The sequence below is a fragment of the Felis catus genome, chromosome D1, assembly GCF_018350175.1.
Source record: "Felis catus isolate Fca126 chromosome D1, F.catus_Fca126_mat1.0, whole genome shotgun sequence".
Classification (NCBI taxonomy): Eukaryota; Metazoa; Chordata; class Mammalia; order Carnivora; family Felidae; genus Felis; species Felis catus.
The window spans coordinates 87,231,477-87,247,956 of record NC_058377.1 but is presented as its reverse complement, the minus strand read 5'-3'; the positions used below and the strand labels follow the sequence as shown (position 1 = coordinate 87,247,956).

Sequence of the window (16,480 nt, the reverse complement as noted above, 5' to 3'; positions counted from 1 at the left end):
TGTGCATGTGCAGCACACTATATTCTTAAATTCAACAGGACACTAATTAAATTAATCCAATTGCCTCTTGTTTTGTCTCCTCTTCCACTATCATATTACCTAAGACATTCATCTGTTTTTTTCCAGAGAAACACTTAGCATATGAGTTTGCTTTTAATGTTGCTTTTCTAAGCAAAGCCCTCTTTTGGAAAGCAAATTAACTAGCAAATTACATTCTTCCTATTGTTACTGTTCTTTCTAGCCAACTGACTTTTCTATATTAGCATTTACTAAGTACTGTTAGTTCTATTAGTACTATTATTAGAGTTGCTCAGACTTTTTCCTCTTACACCTTTTTAAGATGTATAAGAATGTACTTGTTTATATATTCAAATCTATTTCAGAGAAAATTCACACATTCCTTTTATAAAATCAAGCTGGGGTAACTTTTTTAATCAAGTTTAATTGAAAAACCAAAAAAGAAAAGACCACTATCATGCTCTCAGTAATCCATATATTATGATACTATAATAAGATTGTTGTCAAACATTCAGTAAAAAGAAGTTTAAAAGCCAATAGCTATCTGGACGTCCATATGCAAGATAATGAAGTTGAATCCTATACGGACACCATATGCAAAAATTAACTCAAAATTAAGACCTAAATGTAAGACCTGAAACATAAGTCTTCTAGGAAAAAAACATAGGAGAAAAACTTCAGGACATTGGATTTGGCAATGATTTCTTGGATATGACACCAAAGCACAGGCAACAAAGCAAATATACCTAAATGAGACTACATCAAACTGTACAACTTCTGTGCATCAAAGGAAACAATAAACAGAGTGAAAAATCAACCTATATAGGAAGGGAGAAAATATTTGCAAATCAAATATATATTCAAATATATATAAGGAACTCTTACAACTCAACAACAATAAAAACAGATAATCCAAAAAAATAGGCAAAGGAGGGAACCTGGGTGGCTCAGTTGGTTAAGCCTCCAAACACTCTTGATTTTGGCTCAGGTCATGATCTCAGTTCATGAGATAAAGTCCCGCATCTTTGGCTCTGTACTAATAGCACAGAGCTTCTTTAGATTCTCTCTTCCTCCTCTCTCTCTCTCTCTCTCTCTCTCTCTCTCTCTGTCCCTCCCCCTTCTTGTGTGTACTCTCTCTCTCTCTCAAAATAAATAAGTGAGCTTAAAAAAAAATGAAACTAAAAATGGGCAAAGGACTTGAGTAGACATTTTTCCAAAGAAGATATACAAATGGCCAACAAATATATGAAAAAATATTTAACATTGCTAATCATAAGAGTCACGCAAATCAGTATCACAGTGAGATATGGCCACTATCAAAATAATAAAAAATAACAGGTGTTGGCGAGAATGTGGAGAAATTGGAACGCTTGTGTACTATTGATGGGAGTGTAAAATGGTGTAGCCATTATGGAAAACAGTATGGAGATTCCTCAAAAAATCAAAAATAGAATTACCATATGATCCAGCAATCCCACTTCTGGGAATTTAAAAGAATTAAAAGCAGGATCTCAAAGAGATACTTGCACCCTCACATTTACTGCAGCATTATTCATAGTAACCAAGAGGTGAAAGCAACCCAAATGTCCATCAATGGATAAATGGATAAAGAAAATGTGATGCATACATAGAATATTATGCAGCTTTAAAAAGAAGAAAGTAAATCCTATTATATACTACAATGCCAAGGACATTATACCAAGTGAAGTAAGACAGCCACAAAAGAACAAATATTGTATGATTCCACTTATGAGAGGTACTTAAGGTACTCAAAATCTAGCGGCAATAAGTAGAAACATGGTTGTCAAAGGCTAAGGAAAAAGGAAGGGAGAAATTAGGGTTTAGTGAGTATGAAGTTTCAGTTTTGTAAGACGAAAAGTTGTAGGAAAGATCTGTTGCACAACAAAGTGAATATATTTGACATTACTGAATTGAACACTTTGGTGTTGAGGTGGGGGTGCTTGGCTGGCTCAGTCGGTGGAGCGTGTGACTCTTGATCTCTAGGTTGTGCATTGGAGGCCTGCACTGGGTATAAAGATTACTTAAAATAAAATCTGTTGTTGTTGTTGTTGTTTTCCAGGTTCATAATTTATTGTACAAATTGAGGATCACATGACGAGTTGACATTAGTTCCTCCAGGCATGGGAAATTAGAAGATAAGGTACACTTTAAAATCCATTTGTGTTGCTTTCACAGCTGGTGTTGTTTTAGACCTTAACTTGAAGTATATGACAATCAAAGCAATACCTCTGTATGTGGCCAGTACACAATTCATTATTCCTGTGAGAGTATAAGACTTGTAATATTTTTTGATACCAGTGAAATGGAATTGGTCATCAGTTCCTGGACCTACCAGGATTTCAATCTTGCAAAAGAAACCAATTCTGCTGGTTGTGTCCTTTAGTGCATGCAGCAACCCCATGGTCAGCTGGAAGAAAAACAATTAAATCTTTTTTTAAAAAATGGTTGAGGTGGTAAATTTAATGTTATGTGTCTTTTACCACGATAAAATAAATAAATAAATGTCAACACAGGGAAACCCAGTAGCTGTCTTCCTGGCAAAATTCTTCCTCTAATACTTCCCCCCCCCCTTACAGAATTATTTTTTCCAACTTTTTGTTTTGTAAAATTAAAGAAAACCCAGATGCGTGTCTGGCTGGGTCAGTCAGTAGAGCATGTAACTTTTGATCTTGGGGTTATAAATTTGAATCCCATGTTGGGTGTAGAGATTACTTAAAAATAAAATCTTTAGGGGTATTTGGGTGGCTCAGTTGGTTGAGCATCCGGCTTTGGCTCAGGTCATGATCTCATAGTTCGTGGGTTCGAACCCTGTGTCGAGCTCTGTGCTGATGGCTCAGAGCCTGGAGCCTGCTTCAGATTCTGTGTCTCCCTCTCTCTCTGCCTCTCCTCGGCTTGTGTTCTGTCTCTCGCTCTCTCAAAAATAAACGTTAAGGGGCGCCTGGGTGGCGCAGTCGGTTAAGCGTCTGACTTCAGCCAGGTCACGATCTCGCAATCCGTGAGTTCGAGCCCCGCGTCAGGCTCTGGGCTGATGGCTCAGAGCCTGGAGCCTGTTTCCGATTCTGTGTCTCCCTCTCTCTCTGCCCCTCGCCCGTTCATGCTCTCTCTCTCTCTCTGTCCCAAAAATAAATAAACGTTGAAAAAAAAATTAAAAAAAAAAAAGTTAAAAAAATAAACTTAAACAAATTTTAAGTAAAATAAAATAAAATCTTAAAAAATTTAAAAACCATAAAACTCATAAGAATTGGATATTGAATACTCATCCTAGGTTCATTTAACTGTAAACATTTTGCCAAATATGCTTTCTCTCTTGCGCGCTCTCTATGCCTCTCTTCCCACACATACACATATATACGTATACATATAACATATACACACATACCTATACATACACACACACACACACACACATATATATAGGTATTTGCTAAATTATTTGCAGCTTAGTGGCAGACTTCATAACAATTCTAAATATTTCAGCCTATGTATCCTAAAAATAAGGATATCTCCTTCATAATCATAATATTACACATATTATTACACTTGGTCAAGAAAAAATTATTCATGATAACTGTTCAAGATGATAAGGCAGACTGGCAGACTTTATTCAGGGAGAACTGCAATGGGGTTTTGTAATATGGGAGAGAGACTGAGCTCAACTCCAACTCTGACAATGACAAACAGGAATTTATAAGGAAGGAGCAGGGTGAATGTTAGTTGATGGAAAATTACTAAAATGAAACATCAGAGAGACTGTGGCTAAACTCAATGATGGGGGTGCCTCGCTGGCTAAGTCAATAGAGTATGCAACCCTTGATCTCAGGGTTTTGAGTTCGAGGCCCACATTGGACATAGAGATTGCTTAAAAAAATAAAAAATAAAATAAATAAACTGGATGAGATCCTGCTGAAGGCAGGCCAGGGTGATAAGATATGCAGGATAAGAGATGAAGAATTTAATCAGATATCAAGAGTGGTCAGATACCAATGGTGGCAGATTTTCCATATATTGACCCAGCAGGATTCTTGCTAAAACTATACTTGATGGGCCAATGACAAAGTCCAAGGTCAGGGGCATAGTGAGAAACAGGACTCAGAGGAACCTGACTCAAGTTCGGTCAAAGATAGAGTCTTTGTCATATCTGAGAAATTTAACCTGGATACAGTATTATTATCTGCAATGCAGTCCCTATTCAAATGCCCCAATAATGTCTTTTATGTGTGTTATATTTTGTTTTGCTTTGACCAAGGACATCCAATGAAAGATCACACATTGTATTTAGTTGTGACATCTCTTTTCATCTCTTTTAATCTAGAATAGCATCCCTTCTTTTTTTTTTTTTTTTTTTTTTGCTTCTTTTTTTTCTTTCATATCATTAACATTAGTTAAGAATCAGGACAATTGTTTGCCAAATGTCAATCAATCTGGATGTCTCTGATAGTTTCCTTACAATTAGATCTAAGTTAAAAATTTGGCAGGATGATACATTGTTGATCTGTGCTCTTTTCCTATCTTGTGGTATGCCATAAAGGGTTAACTCAGCAGGCTTGGTTGCTTAAACTCTGCACATTCCAAAGAAAGGGTTAGACCTTGACCAGCTCCTGGGAGATAACCTCTCAGCCCTTAAAATCTGCCTGAAAAAAGTGTTTTTGTATGCCTTGGGCCTTGGGCCATCCTGTATGGGTTTGACCAGATAATTTATGCTAACAATTTGATTTATGGTGAATAGCTGTTTTCATATGCCTCAGGCCCTGGTCCATGCTGCTTGGGTTCAACCTCTGGAATCTGGTAATTGGGTACCTAAGGTCAGTCATATGGTGATACATGCTTCTAAAACTGGCCCTGGACAGTTATTTAGTGGCCCCAGTAAAGCCCTGGACACCACAGCTTGAGTCAGCTTCTTTGGTTGTCAACACTTCACACATATAGTCACATATGGTTGCTGGGAGAATTGAGTGCTGTCCGTGTGACCCCACTGAGAAACGACAACTAGTAGATTATTCCTAGTTTGTCCCAGACTTTGCCCCATGCTCTTTTTGCCCCATCCTTTTGCTGATGTTAATTCATATCCTTTTGCTATAATAAACTGTAACTGTGAGGATAACAGCTTTTTAAAGTTTTCTGAGTCCTTCCAATAAATCATCAAACCTAAGGGAGTCTTACAGTTAGTTTGCTTCATCATTGATGTTAACTTTGTTCATTTCATTAAGTTCCTCCTGAATTTCTCTGAAAGACATCTTTTCCCTTTGTAATTAGGAAGTATTCTGCAGAGTGATAGTTTGAGACCATGAATATCATGCTCTCCCACAGTCTTTCACATAATAGTTTTAGTATTTATTGATGATTCTTATATGAGTCAATTATTACAGGGCCAATAAAATAGTGATTTTTTTTCTGTAATAACATGGACTCATGGCTTCTTTCTTATTAATCAATGAACAATAACCCATTCCTATTATTATTTATTTGTTCATTCAAACTGACCAATATTTGACTGGTGGGACCCCCTTCAAGCTGGCTCCTATGTCCCCTTAGTTTTTCAGCACTTCCTTAATTTCTAATACTATAAGATGTTCCCAACTCATCTTGTCTTTTCCTACCCCAGCCTTGGAATTGACCATTTCTCCAAGGAGCCCTTGCTCCTTTTACTGTCCTTGTATATAAATTCCAGAGTCATCTCTGTCCTCCAGGAGTGATGAATAGAAAGCAGAGTTAAATTGTTTGTTAGGAAACTAGGAGAGAAATTCCAATCTGCTTACAACCTTAACAGTCCTGGTTATAGATGAATCTTTGTATACTTCTTCAAGAAAACCTCAAGCATGCATACTTTCCCTATTCTCTCACTGGAATTAAATGTGTTTTATGTTGATACAATCCCCTCTCTATCCTATGATCTAACACTCTGAGAAGGTGGTCTAACATATAACAGGGTTCCAGAGAAGTCAAATTGTATTTTTTCTAAGTACTTTCTTTGTACTTTCTGACTTTCCAAATGTTACCAAATCTGGTCACAGCACACTACCAGGTCAGATTACCCCACATATGTCACAAATATTTCAGTTTAGTAGTTGAGGACCTATTGATCTCACCTCTTTATAGTAATGGGTGGCCCATGTTTGGAGTTTGGTTTAATTCTGAATTAAATGGGAAGTGATTGAAAGGTTTTGAGCAGTAGAGTTAAGTGATCTGGCTACATTTTAGCAAGATCACTCTGACAACTGTGTAGAGAACCGACTGAAGGGGATGTGGTAAGTACTGGAAAACACTCTCAGTGGCTTACTGCAGAAAGCATAATTGATTGAGGGCCACAAATGTGGCATTTTAAGGGCATGCTTTGCCCTGGCTGCTCTCAGCCAATGATTGAGCATAGCAGCGATACTAAGGCAGGACCCTTCCCTAGAATCACAGGACTCCTTTGACAGATGACTTTGACACGAAGATTTCCTTAACTGGACAGCAGCCTAAGAGTGTCCCACCCAAACTTCCTTCACTTCATCTGCACCTAAACTCACATCACAGTCTGACAGCTTTTCTAGCCTCTCCTAACTCCCTCTTCGTTTTCTCCCACAGGGGCTTCTCATGAAAAATTTCTAGTACATTTAATCATGTCTTCGCATCTGTTTCTTGGAGAACTAATAGAGGGGTCAAAGGCAGAAGTGGGAGACCAGTTAGAAGGCAATCACAATATTCCAAGTGAGACATGATGGTGGCCTGGAGCAGAGTGGAGGCAGTAGAGGTGGAGAGAAGTGATTAGATTTTGTTTGTTGTTGTTGTTTTGTTTTGTTTTTTGAAGATGGAATTTACTAGAATTGCTGCTAGGATAGGATGAGAGAAAAAGAGAGAGGTCAAGGGTGACTGCATTGTTTTTGGCCTAAGCAATTGAACACATGTCATTGCAATTTTCTGACATGGTAAAGCCTACGAGAGACAGGGTTTAGATCAGAAGACTAGTTTTGGGGGCACCCGGGTGGCTAAGTCAGTTAAGCTTCTGACTTCAGCTCAGGTCATGATCTCATGGTTCATGAGTTTGAGCCCCACATCTGACTCTGCACTAACAGCTCAGAGTCTGGTGCGTGCTTCAGATTCTGTCTCCCTCTCTCTGCTCCTCCCCTGCTCACACTCTCTCTGTCTCTGTCTCTCTCAAAAATACATAAACATGGGGTGCCCGGGTGGCTCAGTCGGTTAAGCGTCCGACTTCGGCTCAGGTCATGATCTCACAGTTTGTGAGTTCGAGCCCCGCATCAGACTCTGTGCTGACAGCTCAGAGCCTGGAGCCTGCTTCGGATTCTGTGTCTCCCTCTCTCTCTGCTCCTCCCCCACTCATGCTCTGTCTCTCTCTGTCTTAAAAATAAATAAAACATTAAAAAATTAAAAAATAAACATTAAAAAATTTTTTTAATTACATAAAAAAGAAGGCTTGTTTTAGATATGTCAAGTTTGAGATATTACTAGATTCCCAAGTGGAAATGTCAGGTAGGCTATGGGTTTAATAAGTCTGGAGGGCAGAATAGAGGTATTGCCTGAATTTGGTAGTTAGCATACAGTTGGTATTTGAGGCTATGGAATTGAATGTGATCAGCAAAGAATACTGTGATAGAAAAGCTCCAGTAACTAGTCCCAGAGCATTCTAAATTTGGGAGATAAGGAGTATTCAGCAAAAGAGACAAAGGAAGATGATACAAGTTTAGAATTGTCACAACTGCCTGGTGAAATTAACTGGCAATCACCGATCTGGTTTCCACCCATATAGTTTTTCCTTTTCAGAAAGTCATATAAATGGAATCAGCTAATATGTTGTCTGAGTCTGGCTTCTTTCACTAAGCATAATGTGTTTGAGATTCATCCACACTATTCTGTATATCAGTAGTATCAATAGTTGTTCCTTTTACTTGCTGGATTAGCATTTCTTTAGTATATATGTGCTACAGTTCATTTATTCAACACCAACTGATGGACATTTGGTTTGTTTCTAGTATTTTTATATGATGAATAAAGTTGCTATAAACATTTGTATGTGGTTTCCATGTGAGGACAATTTTTATTTGTCTTGGGGAAAACTTACCAGTGGGATTAATTGCTGGGTCATATGGTATTTATTTATTTATTTATTTATTTATTTATTTATTTAATAAACTCGCCAAAGTGTTTCAGGAAGTGTCCATACCATTTTACATTCCCACCAGCAATGTGAAGAGTTCCAGCTGCTTTTGGGCACCTGGATGGCTCAATGTGCTGAGCGACCAACTCTTAATTTCAGCACAGGTCGTGATCCCAGGGTCATATGGAGTGTGGCGCCTGCTAAAGATTCTCTCTCTCTCCTTGCCCCTCCCTACTCTCTGTCTCTCTAAAATACAAAGAGGGAAAGAAAGAAAGAAAGAAAGAAAGAAAGAAAGAAAGGAAGGAAGGAAGGAAGGAAGGAAGGAAGGAAGGAAGGAAGGAAGGAAGGAAGGAAGAAAGAGAGGAAGGGAGGAAGGGGGGAAGGAAAAGAAAAGAGAAGGAAAAAAAAGGAATTCTAGCTGCGTTACATCCTCATCAGCACTTGGTATTATCAGGTGTTGTTTTGCTATTCAGTAGGTTTGCAGCCATAACCTATCATGGTTTTAATTTGCCTTTCCTTAATGACTAATGAAATTGAGCGTCTTTTCGTGTGCTTATTTGCCATCTGTTTATGTTCTTTGGTCAAGTGGCTATTCAAATCTTTTGCTCATTTTCTAAATTGTGTTATTTCCTTATTGTTAAGTTTTAGGAGTTCTTTATATGTTGTGTATACAACTGTTTTGTCAGATATATTATTTGTAAATATTTTCTCCCAGGTTGTGCTTGTCTTTTTACCCCCTTAACGGTGTCTTCCAAAAAGAAAATCTTTTTGATTTTGACAACGTCCAATTGATCAATATTCTCTTCTGTGGATTAAATGCACTTTGGGCATCATATCTAAATTCTTTGTCTAATCAAAGGTAAAAAAAAAAACAAATTCTCCTTTGTGTTTTCCAAAACTTTTATAGTTTTACTTAGAAGTCTGGGATCCATTCTGAGTTAATTTTGTATAAGGTATAGGTTGAGATTTAGTTTTAGATCATAGATATTCAATTGTTGGAATACCATATGCTAAAAAGTCTATCCTTTCCTCATTGAATGACCTTTGGTCACAAATTGTATGAATTCATTTCTGGATTCCGTTTTGTTCCATTGGCATGTGTCTGTGATTTTGTCAATATCAGACTGTCTTAATAGTCTTGAAATCAGGTAGTGTAAGACTTTCAACTTTGTTCTTCTTTTTCTACATAAATTTTAGAGTTGGCTCATCATTATCCTAAAAATATTTTGCTTATATTTTGACTATAACTGTCTTGATACTACAGATCAATTTGGGGATAACTGACAACTTCATATTTAATAAGTCTAATATTGCCAGCAAGGTCCCTGCCCTCATTTTCATAGTTGCATTTTAACACTTAGATACTTTTATTTAAAAAAATTTTTTTAATGTTTTATTTATTTTGAGAGAGAGAGAGAGACAGAGTGCAAGCAGGGGGAGGGGCAGAGAGAGAGGGAGACACAGAATCTGAAGCAGGTTCTGGACTCTGAGCTGTCAGCACAGAGCCCGACATGGGACTCTAACTCATGAACCATGAGAACATGACCTGAGCTGAAATTGGACACTTGACTGACTGAGCTACCCAGGCACCCCTGTTGTTTTTTGTTTTTTTACCATCTTCAAAAATTTATTATTTTTTTTAAGTAATCTTTACACCCAACATGGGACTTGAACTCATGACCCCAAACTCACAACCCTGAGAGCAAGAGTCACATGCTTTACAGACCAAACCAGTTCAGCGTCCTCAAACAAATGAATTTGTTGTAAGGCTAGAATACGAAGACTCTTAATCTTTTAAAATTTTTTGTTTCCTTCATTTTATTAAGACTCTTGGCAACAAAAGCAAAAATAAATGGGACTACATCAAACTAAAAACCTTCTGCACAGCAATGGAAACCATCAGCAAAATGAAAAGGCAACCCACAGAATGGGAGAAGATATTTGAAAATGATATATCTGATAAGGGGTTAATATCCAAAACATATAAAGAACTCATACAACTCAATAGCAAGAAAACAAACAACCTGATCTTAAAACGGGCAGAGGATCTGAACATTTTTTCCGAAAAAGGCATACAGATGGCCAACAGGTATGTGAAAAGGTGTCCAATGTCACCAATCACCAGGAAAATGAAAATCAAAGCTACAATGAGATATCACTTCATTCCTGTTAGAGTGGCTATTATCAAAAGACAAGAAATAATAAGTATTGGCTGGGTGCCTGGGTGACTAATCGGTTAAGCATCCGACTTTTGCTCAGGTCATGATCTCACAGTTGGTGAGTTTGAGCCCCGAGTTGGGCTCTGTGCTGACAGCTCAGAACCTGGTGCCTGCTTCAGATTTTTTTTTAATGTTTATTTATTTTTGAGACAGAGACAGAGCATGAACAGGGGAGGGGCAGGGAGAGAGGGAACACAGAATCTGAAGCAGGCTCCAGGCTCTGAGCTGTCAGCACAGAGCCCAACGTGGGGCTTGAACTCACGGACCATGAGATCATGACCTGAGTCAAAGTCAGATGCTTAACGGACTGAGCCACCCAGGCACCCCTGCTTCAGATTCTGTGTCTCCCTCTCTCTCTGTCCCTCCCCTGGTCACACTCTGTCTCTCTTTCAAAAATAAATAAAAATTTTTAAAAGTAAGAATTGGCAAGGATGTGGAAAAAAAGAAAGTTTTATACACTGTTGATGGGGATGTAAATTGGTACGGCCACTATGAAAAACAGTATGGAGGTTCCAAAAAAAAAAAAAAAAAAATGGAACAACCATATGATCCAGCAATCACTTCTGGGTATTTATTTGAAGCAAACAAAATACTAATTTGAAAATATATCTACACCCCCATGTACATTGCAGTAATATTTACAATATCCAGGACATGAAAACAACCTAAAACAACCTAAGTGTCCAATGACTGATGAATGCATAAAGAAAACATGAGATTATATATATATTCAGCCATAAAAAAGAAGGAAATCCTGATATTTGTGACAACATGGATGGACCTTGAGGGCATATACTAAGTGAAATAAGTCAGAAAGAGAGAGACAAATACCATGTCTTGATGGTCAAAAGGTACAAGCTTCCAATTATAAAATCTAAAAAATAATAAATAAGGCTCTATCTGTATACTGAAATGCAATGAAACACATTTGGGAAATCTCAGCACTATTAAGATGGATCGATTAATTGTTCATCTAAAATCATTTAGGGGGATGCCTGGGTGGCTCAGCCAGTTGGGCGTCCGACTTTGGCTCAGGTCATGATCTCACAGTTTGTGGGTTTGAGCCCCGCATCAGGCTCTGTGCTGTTGGTTCGGAGCCTGGAGCCTGCTTTGGATTCTGTGTCTCCCTCTCTCTCCTCCCTGCCCCGCTCATGCTCTGTCTCTCTCTGTCTCTCAAAAAAGGAATAAACGTTACGAAAAAAATTTTTTTAATCATTTAGGAATTGTTTATGTATATATAGGCAGTGCCTTTCTATATGACTACTAACTAGTGTCTAGATGAAAATGATAACTATTAGCCCATTGTCAACTGGCAAGCATTTTAAATTAGTTCTCCAATTATAGTGGTGGATTTGCACAGATTATTTTATTCTCTTAACAGGTTCCCCTTTGGACAAGAAGAGACATTGTCAAGCAGTTGGCCAGGGCTGGGGGTAGACGCTAAGATTAAGGGTGCTAGGAAAGATAAATGAGCCACATTGGGATTAAAACTATGATCTCATTGATGAAGAGTTCCAACTAACCGGCGCAGAGATAATAAATATATACTTCTTGGAACTTTGCTCTTTTCCACAACTATTTTCTCTGTAGTCACTGAAGTATGAAGACATTTTATTCTCTCTAAACTTCCAGCAGAACTCTTTGTGCCAGGGATAGCACATTCCATCCTTCTGTGTACTATTACCAGTAAACAATGAAATGACCATCATAGAGTCTAAGTATGTGTTGCCTCATAAAAGGAATTTAGAAGAGTTTTTGGATGAAAAGCACCAGAGTATAGTGGCAGTATTGTACTATTGTGCAGAATATTATTACACCAAAGATTATGAGGCATACATATTTTACTGAGAGTCTTTTGTGGGCCAAATTCATGTCCTGAAAACAGACATGGAATTTTAGATTAACATAAATTTATGGAGATGGTGGATTTTTTTCCTAGAAAATGAATACATCTTTTATACAATTTTCAGGATGAAGAACAATAATGAAAGTGTGGAAGCAAAGTTATAAAACACTCTTTACTTTTATGCAACATCAAGTTGTTTTTAGAGATGGTAAAATCTGCTTTTAAGACTTATTTCTACTTCAAATGAACAAACTCACATAAAAGGCAAGGGAACAGAATAAGAAGGGGAAACAGGACACAAACTGATAATTTATCAAAATGTGGTTGTATCACATTCTAGGTTGCAAAGAACAGAATTTCATTCAGTCTTAAGGGAAAAGGGGGTTAACTGAAAGGGCATGTGTGGTTTAAAGTTATTAAGCCATTTCATAACTGAGACAATTCAAGGACTGGTTACACCAGAGTCCACATGGCTTTTCTTTCTCTCTCTCCTAGTGTCTCTCTGCTTTCTCCAACCTTTCAAGTAGGATACATGTGATTGGATTACTTAATTAATCAGTGTGGAGTCTATCTACAGGGTAGATTCTTATTAGGTGTCCATCCCTGACAAAAGTGTTTAGCGTCTCTTAAAAGGCAATTGGAGACAGGATAAAGTCTATGTCATACTAGTTAATATTGGCCCCACATTTTTTTAAAGTTTAATTTATTTTGAGAGAGAGCGTGCACGCATGAGCGTGTTTGTTTGCTTATATGGTAGTGAGGGAGGGGCGAGGGAGAGAGGGAGAGAGAGAATCCCAAGCAGACTCCACACCTAGTGCAGAGTCTGACCTGGAGCTCAATCTCACAGCCATGAGATCATGACCTGAGCTGAAATCAAGAGCCAGACACTTATACGACTGAGTCACCTAGGTGCCCTGGCCCCACATTTTTAAAAACAGAAAAATAGCTCTTCACAGAAATCTAAATTGTATATATGAAACGTTTTCTAAAATGGGAAAAATGTATGCATATGAGTGAATACAAAAAGGGACTGTATGAAATAAAAACTGTTTTTCAAAGAGATGAGATTATAATTGGCTTTCCTCCCCCCCCCACCTCAGTTTTTGCCCATATTGTTGTTCTAGTTCTTGACTAAGAAAGTTTTTTAAATATTTAGAACAATTGGGGCAACTGGGTGGCTCAGTCACTTAAGCATCTGACTTGGGCTCAGGTCATGATCTCATGGTTCTTGAGCTCCGTGTCTGGCTCTGTGCTGACAGCTCAGATCCTAGAACCTGCTTCAGATTCTGTGTCTCCCCCTCTTTCTGACCCTCCCCTGAGCTCTCTCATTCTTAAAAATAAATAAACATTAAAATTTTTTTTAAAAACAAATATTTAGAATAAATAAAATTTAACAATGCCCAGATGGTTTTTAACTGAGTACGTTTATTTTTTTTAATTTTCAAATAATTTTAAATGCCAGCAGTAGAGTCAGATTACATTTAGAAAATGGGTAAGAGATGTGTTTCATTAACATTTTAATTTAAGATGAGTCAATAGTCTTTCCAGACTTTCCATGTACATAGAGAATTCATTACTTGGAAGTATCATACATACTTTAAAAAATAAAATCCCAGATATATTTGTGTCCTTCTCACACAAGCCTTTAAACTATTTGCCCATCCCTCTGCACAGCTGTGATCATGCTCCTTTTTTATAGAAAGCATACTGAAACATTAGAAAAATATAGCTGTGAGTGTGAGGAGGTAGAGTACGCTTAATGTATTTATAGCAAGTGGGTAAATTATACCAAGTATAACAAACACCCAGACTTTTAGGACCAATTTTAACCGTCAAGAGTTTAAAATTGGGAGTAATGGTAGAAATCTCTAAAGAATTTTTTAAAAATGTTTTTATTTATTTTTGAGAGGAGAGAGAGAGATAGTGCTCATGGGAGAGGGGCAGAGAGAAAGGGAAAGAGGGTCCAAAGCAGGATCTGTGCTGACAGCAGAGGTCCTGATGTAGAGCTTGAACCCATGAACCATGAGATCATGACTCAAGCCAAAGTCAGATGCTTAACCGACCTAGCCACCCAGGCACCCCTCTAAAGATTTTTTAAAAACCCAATTAGTTGGGGGGCACCTGGGTGACTCAGTCAGTTAAGTGTCCGACTTTGGCTCAGGTCATGAACTTGCGGTTCCTGAGTTTGGGCCCTGGGTCAGGCTCTGTGCTGACAGCTCAGAGGCTGGAGCCTGCTTCGGATTCTGTGTCTCCCTCTCTCTCTATTGCTCCACTGCTCTCTCTTTCTCTCTCTCAAAAATAAATAAAGATTAAAAAAAAAACAAACAATTACTTGGTTAACAGAACTTTTGCTTTATTACCAGTGATGCTTAATTGATTTTTTCAGAGTCCAAAGGACCAGTATTAACTTCCATCCCCAGTAGATACATTTCTAAGTGTTTAGGGTGGTGGATCAAGTGGAATATATATTTATCAAAGTGCCTAATTACAATGATTGCTCAGCAATTTAACAATGCCATTTATGTTCCTAATGAAATTCTAAGGTAAGTTTTAAGAAATTAATTCCATAATCATATGGGAAGTGTACGTGGCCTGTACTCTAGAATTCTGATTAATATTTCCAATTGATTTGCAGTAAGTAACATTCTTACCAAGTTTGTTCAATCAAGTGGAAATTGTATTTGTCTGCCACCTGGGGGATTTATGGAAACACTGCAAGTGGCAAAATTCATAGTAATAAGATGTTACAATATATGTGTTAATAGTAATTATTTTATGAATAATGTTGACTTTTGTGTGTTATATATATATAACATACATATATATGTATATATACATATGTATATATATGTATGCATATGTGTATATATATGTATGCATGTATATGCGTATGTGTATATATACGTATAACATATATATACACATATAACACACATACAAATGTGTGTGTGTGTGTGTGTGTTTAAATTTGGCCAATGACATAGTGGCAAAACCAAGAAATATGTATTCTGGATGTAAAGTGACAAAAATGTTTCCAAAAGAAAGGAGTGATTATGTTATCAAATATTGCTGGTAGATCAAGTAAGACTGACCACAGCATTAGGTAATTGGGAGGTCATAGGTAACAAGCAGAAGAACTGTTTCTGGATGTTTTATGGGTTTTTTGTTTTTAATTTTTTGGTAATGTTTTTATTTATTTTTGAGAGACAGAGATAGAGCACGAATCGGAGAGGGGCAGAGAGAGAGGGAGACACAGAATCTGAAGCAAGCTCCAGGTTCTAAGCTGTCAGCACAGAGCCCAACGTGGGGCTTGAACTCATGAACCATGAGATCATGATCTGATCCAAAGTCAGACACTTGACTGACTGAGCCACCCAGGTGCCCCTGGATGTTTTATGGTTTCTATTGCTATCATGAGTATATTTTATCATTTATGACATTTTTCTAATCCATTACTGATGGAGTATAGGGAACTCTTAATTTTTATAAGTTGATCCTTTATTTGAACACCTTACTGGATTTTATTGTTATTTCTAATAGTTTATCAATTGATTTACTTCTGTCTTCTAGGTAGAAAGTCATATTGTTTGAAAATATTGAAAGATTTGTCTCACTTTTCTAACATTAATATTTCATTTGGCATTAACTGGGACCTCCAGTGCAGTGTTAAGCAGTAGAAATGAAAGTGACCACCAAAGAAGACATCCAGATGGCCAACAACACATGAAAAAAATGCTCAACATCACTCATCATCAGGGAAATGCAAATCAAAACCACAATGAGATACCACCTCACACCTGTCAGAATGGCTAACATTAACAACTCAGGCAACAACAGATGTTGGCAAGGTTGCAGAGAGAGAGGATCTCTTTTGCACTGCTGGTGGGAATGCAAACTGGTGCAGCCACTCTGGAAAACAGTATGGAGGTTCCTCAAAAAATTAAAAATAGAACTACTCTATGCCCCAGCAATTGCACTACTAGGTATTTATCCAAGGGACACAGGTATGCTGTTTCAAAGGGGCACATGCACCCTAATGTTTATAGCAGCACTATCAACAATAGCCAAAGTATGAAAAGAGCCCAAGTGTCCATCCACGGATGAATGGATAAAGAAGATGTGGTAGATATATATACAATGGAGTATTACTTGGCAATCAAAAAGAATGAAATCTTGCCGTTTCCAACTACGTGGATGGAACTAGAGGGTATTATGCTAAGTGAAATTAGTCAGAGAAAGACAGATATCATATGACTTCACTCATTTGAGGACTTTAAAACA

General features: G+C 37.6%; 1 protein-coding gene across 1 annotated transcript; it reads right to left on the bottom strand.

Moving 5' to 3' along the window:
* Positions 1-2,167: 2,167 nt before the first annotated feature.
* LOC111556660 (ATP synthase membrane subunit K, mitochondrial-like) lies at positions 2,168-2,440 on the bottom strand. Its single transcript, XM_045038100.1, has one exon. It carries the CDS (start codon positions 2,438-2,440, stop codon positions 2,168-2,170), a length of 273 nt encoding a protein of 90 aa, XP_044894035.1.
* Positions 2,441-16,480: the final 14,040 nt, after the last annotated feature.

Excerpts from the sequence above, each read along its gene's own strand:
- LOC111556660 (XM_045038100.1), bottom strand. The coding sequence starts at position 2,440 with ATGGGGTTGCTGCATGCACTAAAGGACACAACCAGCAGAATTGGTTTC.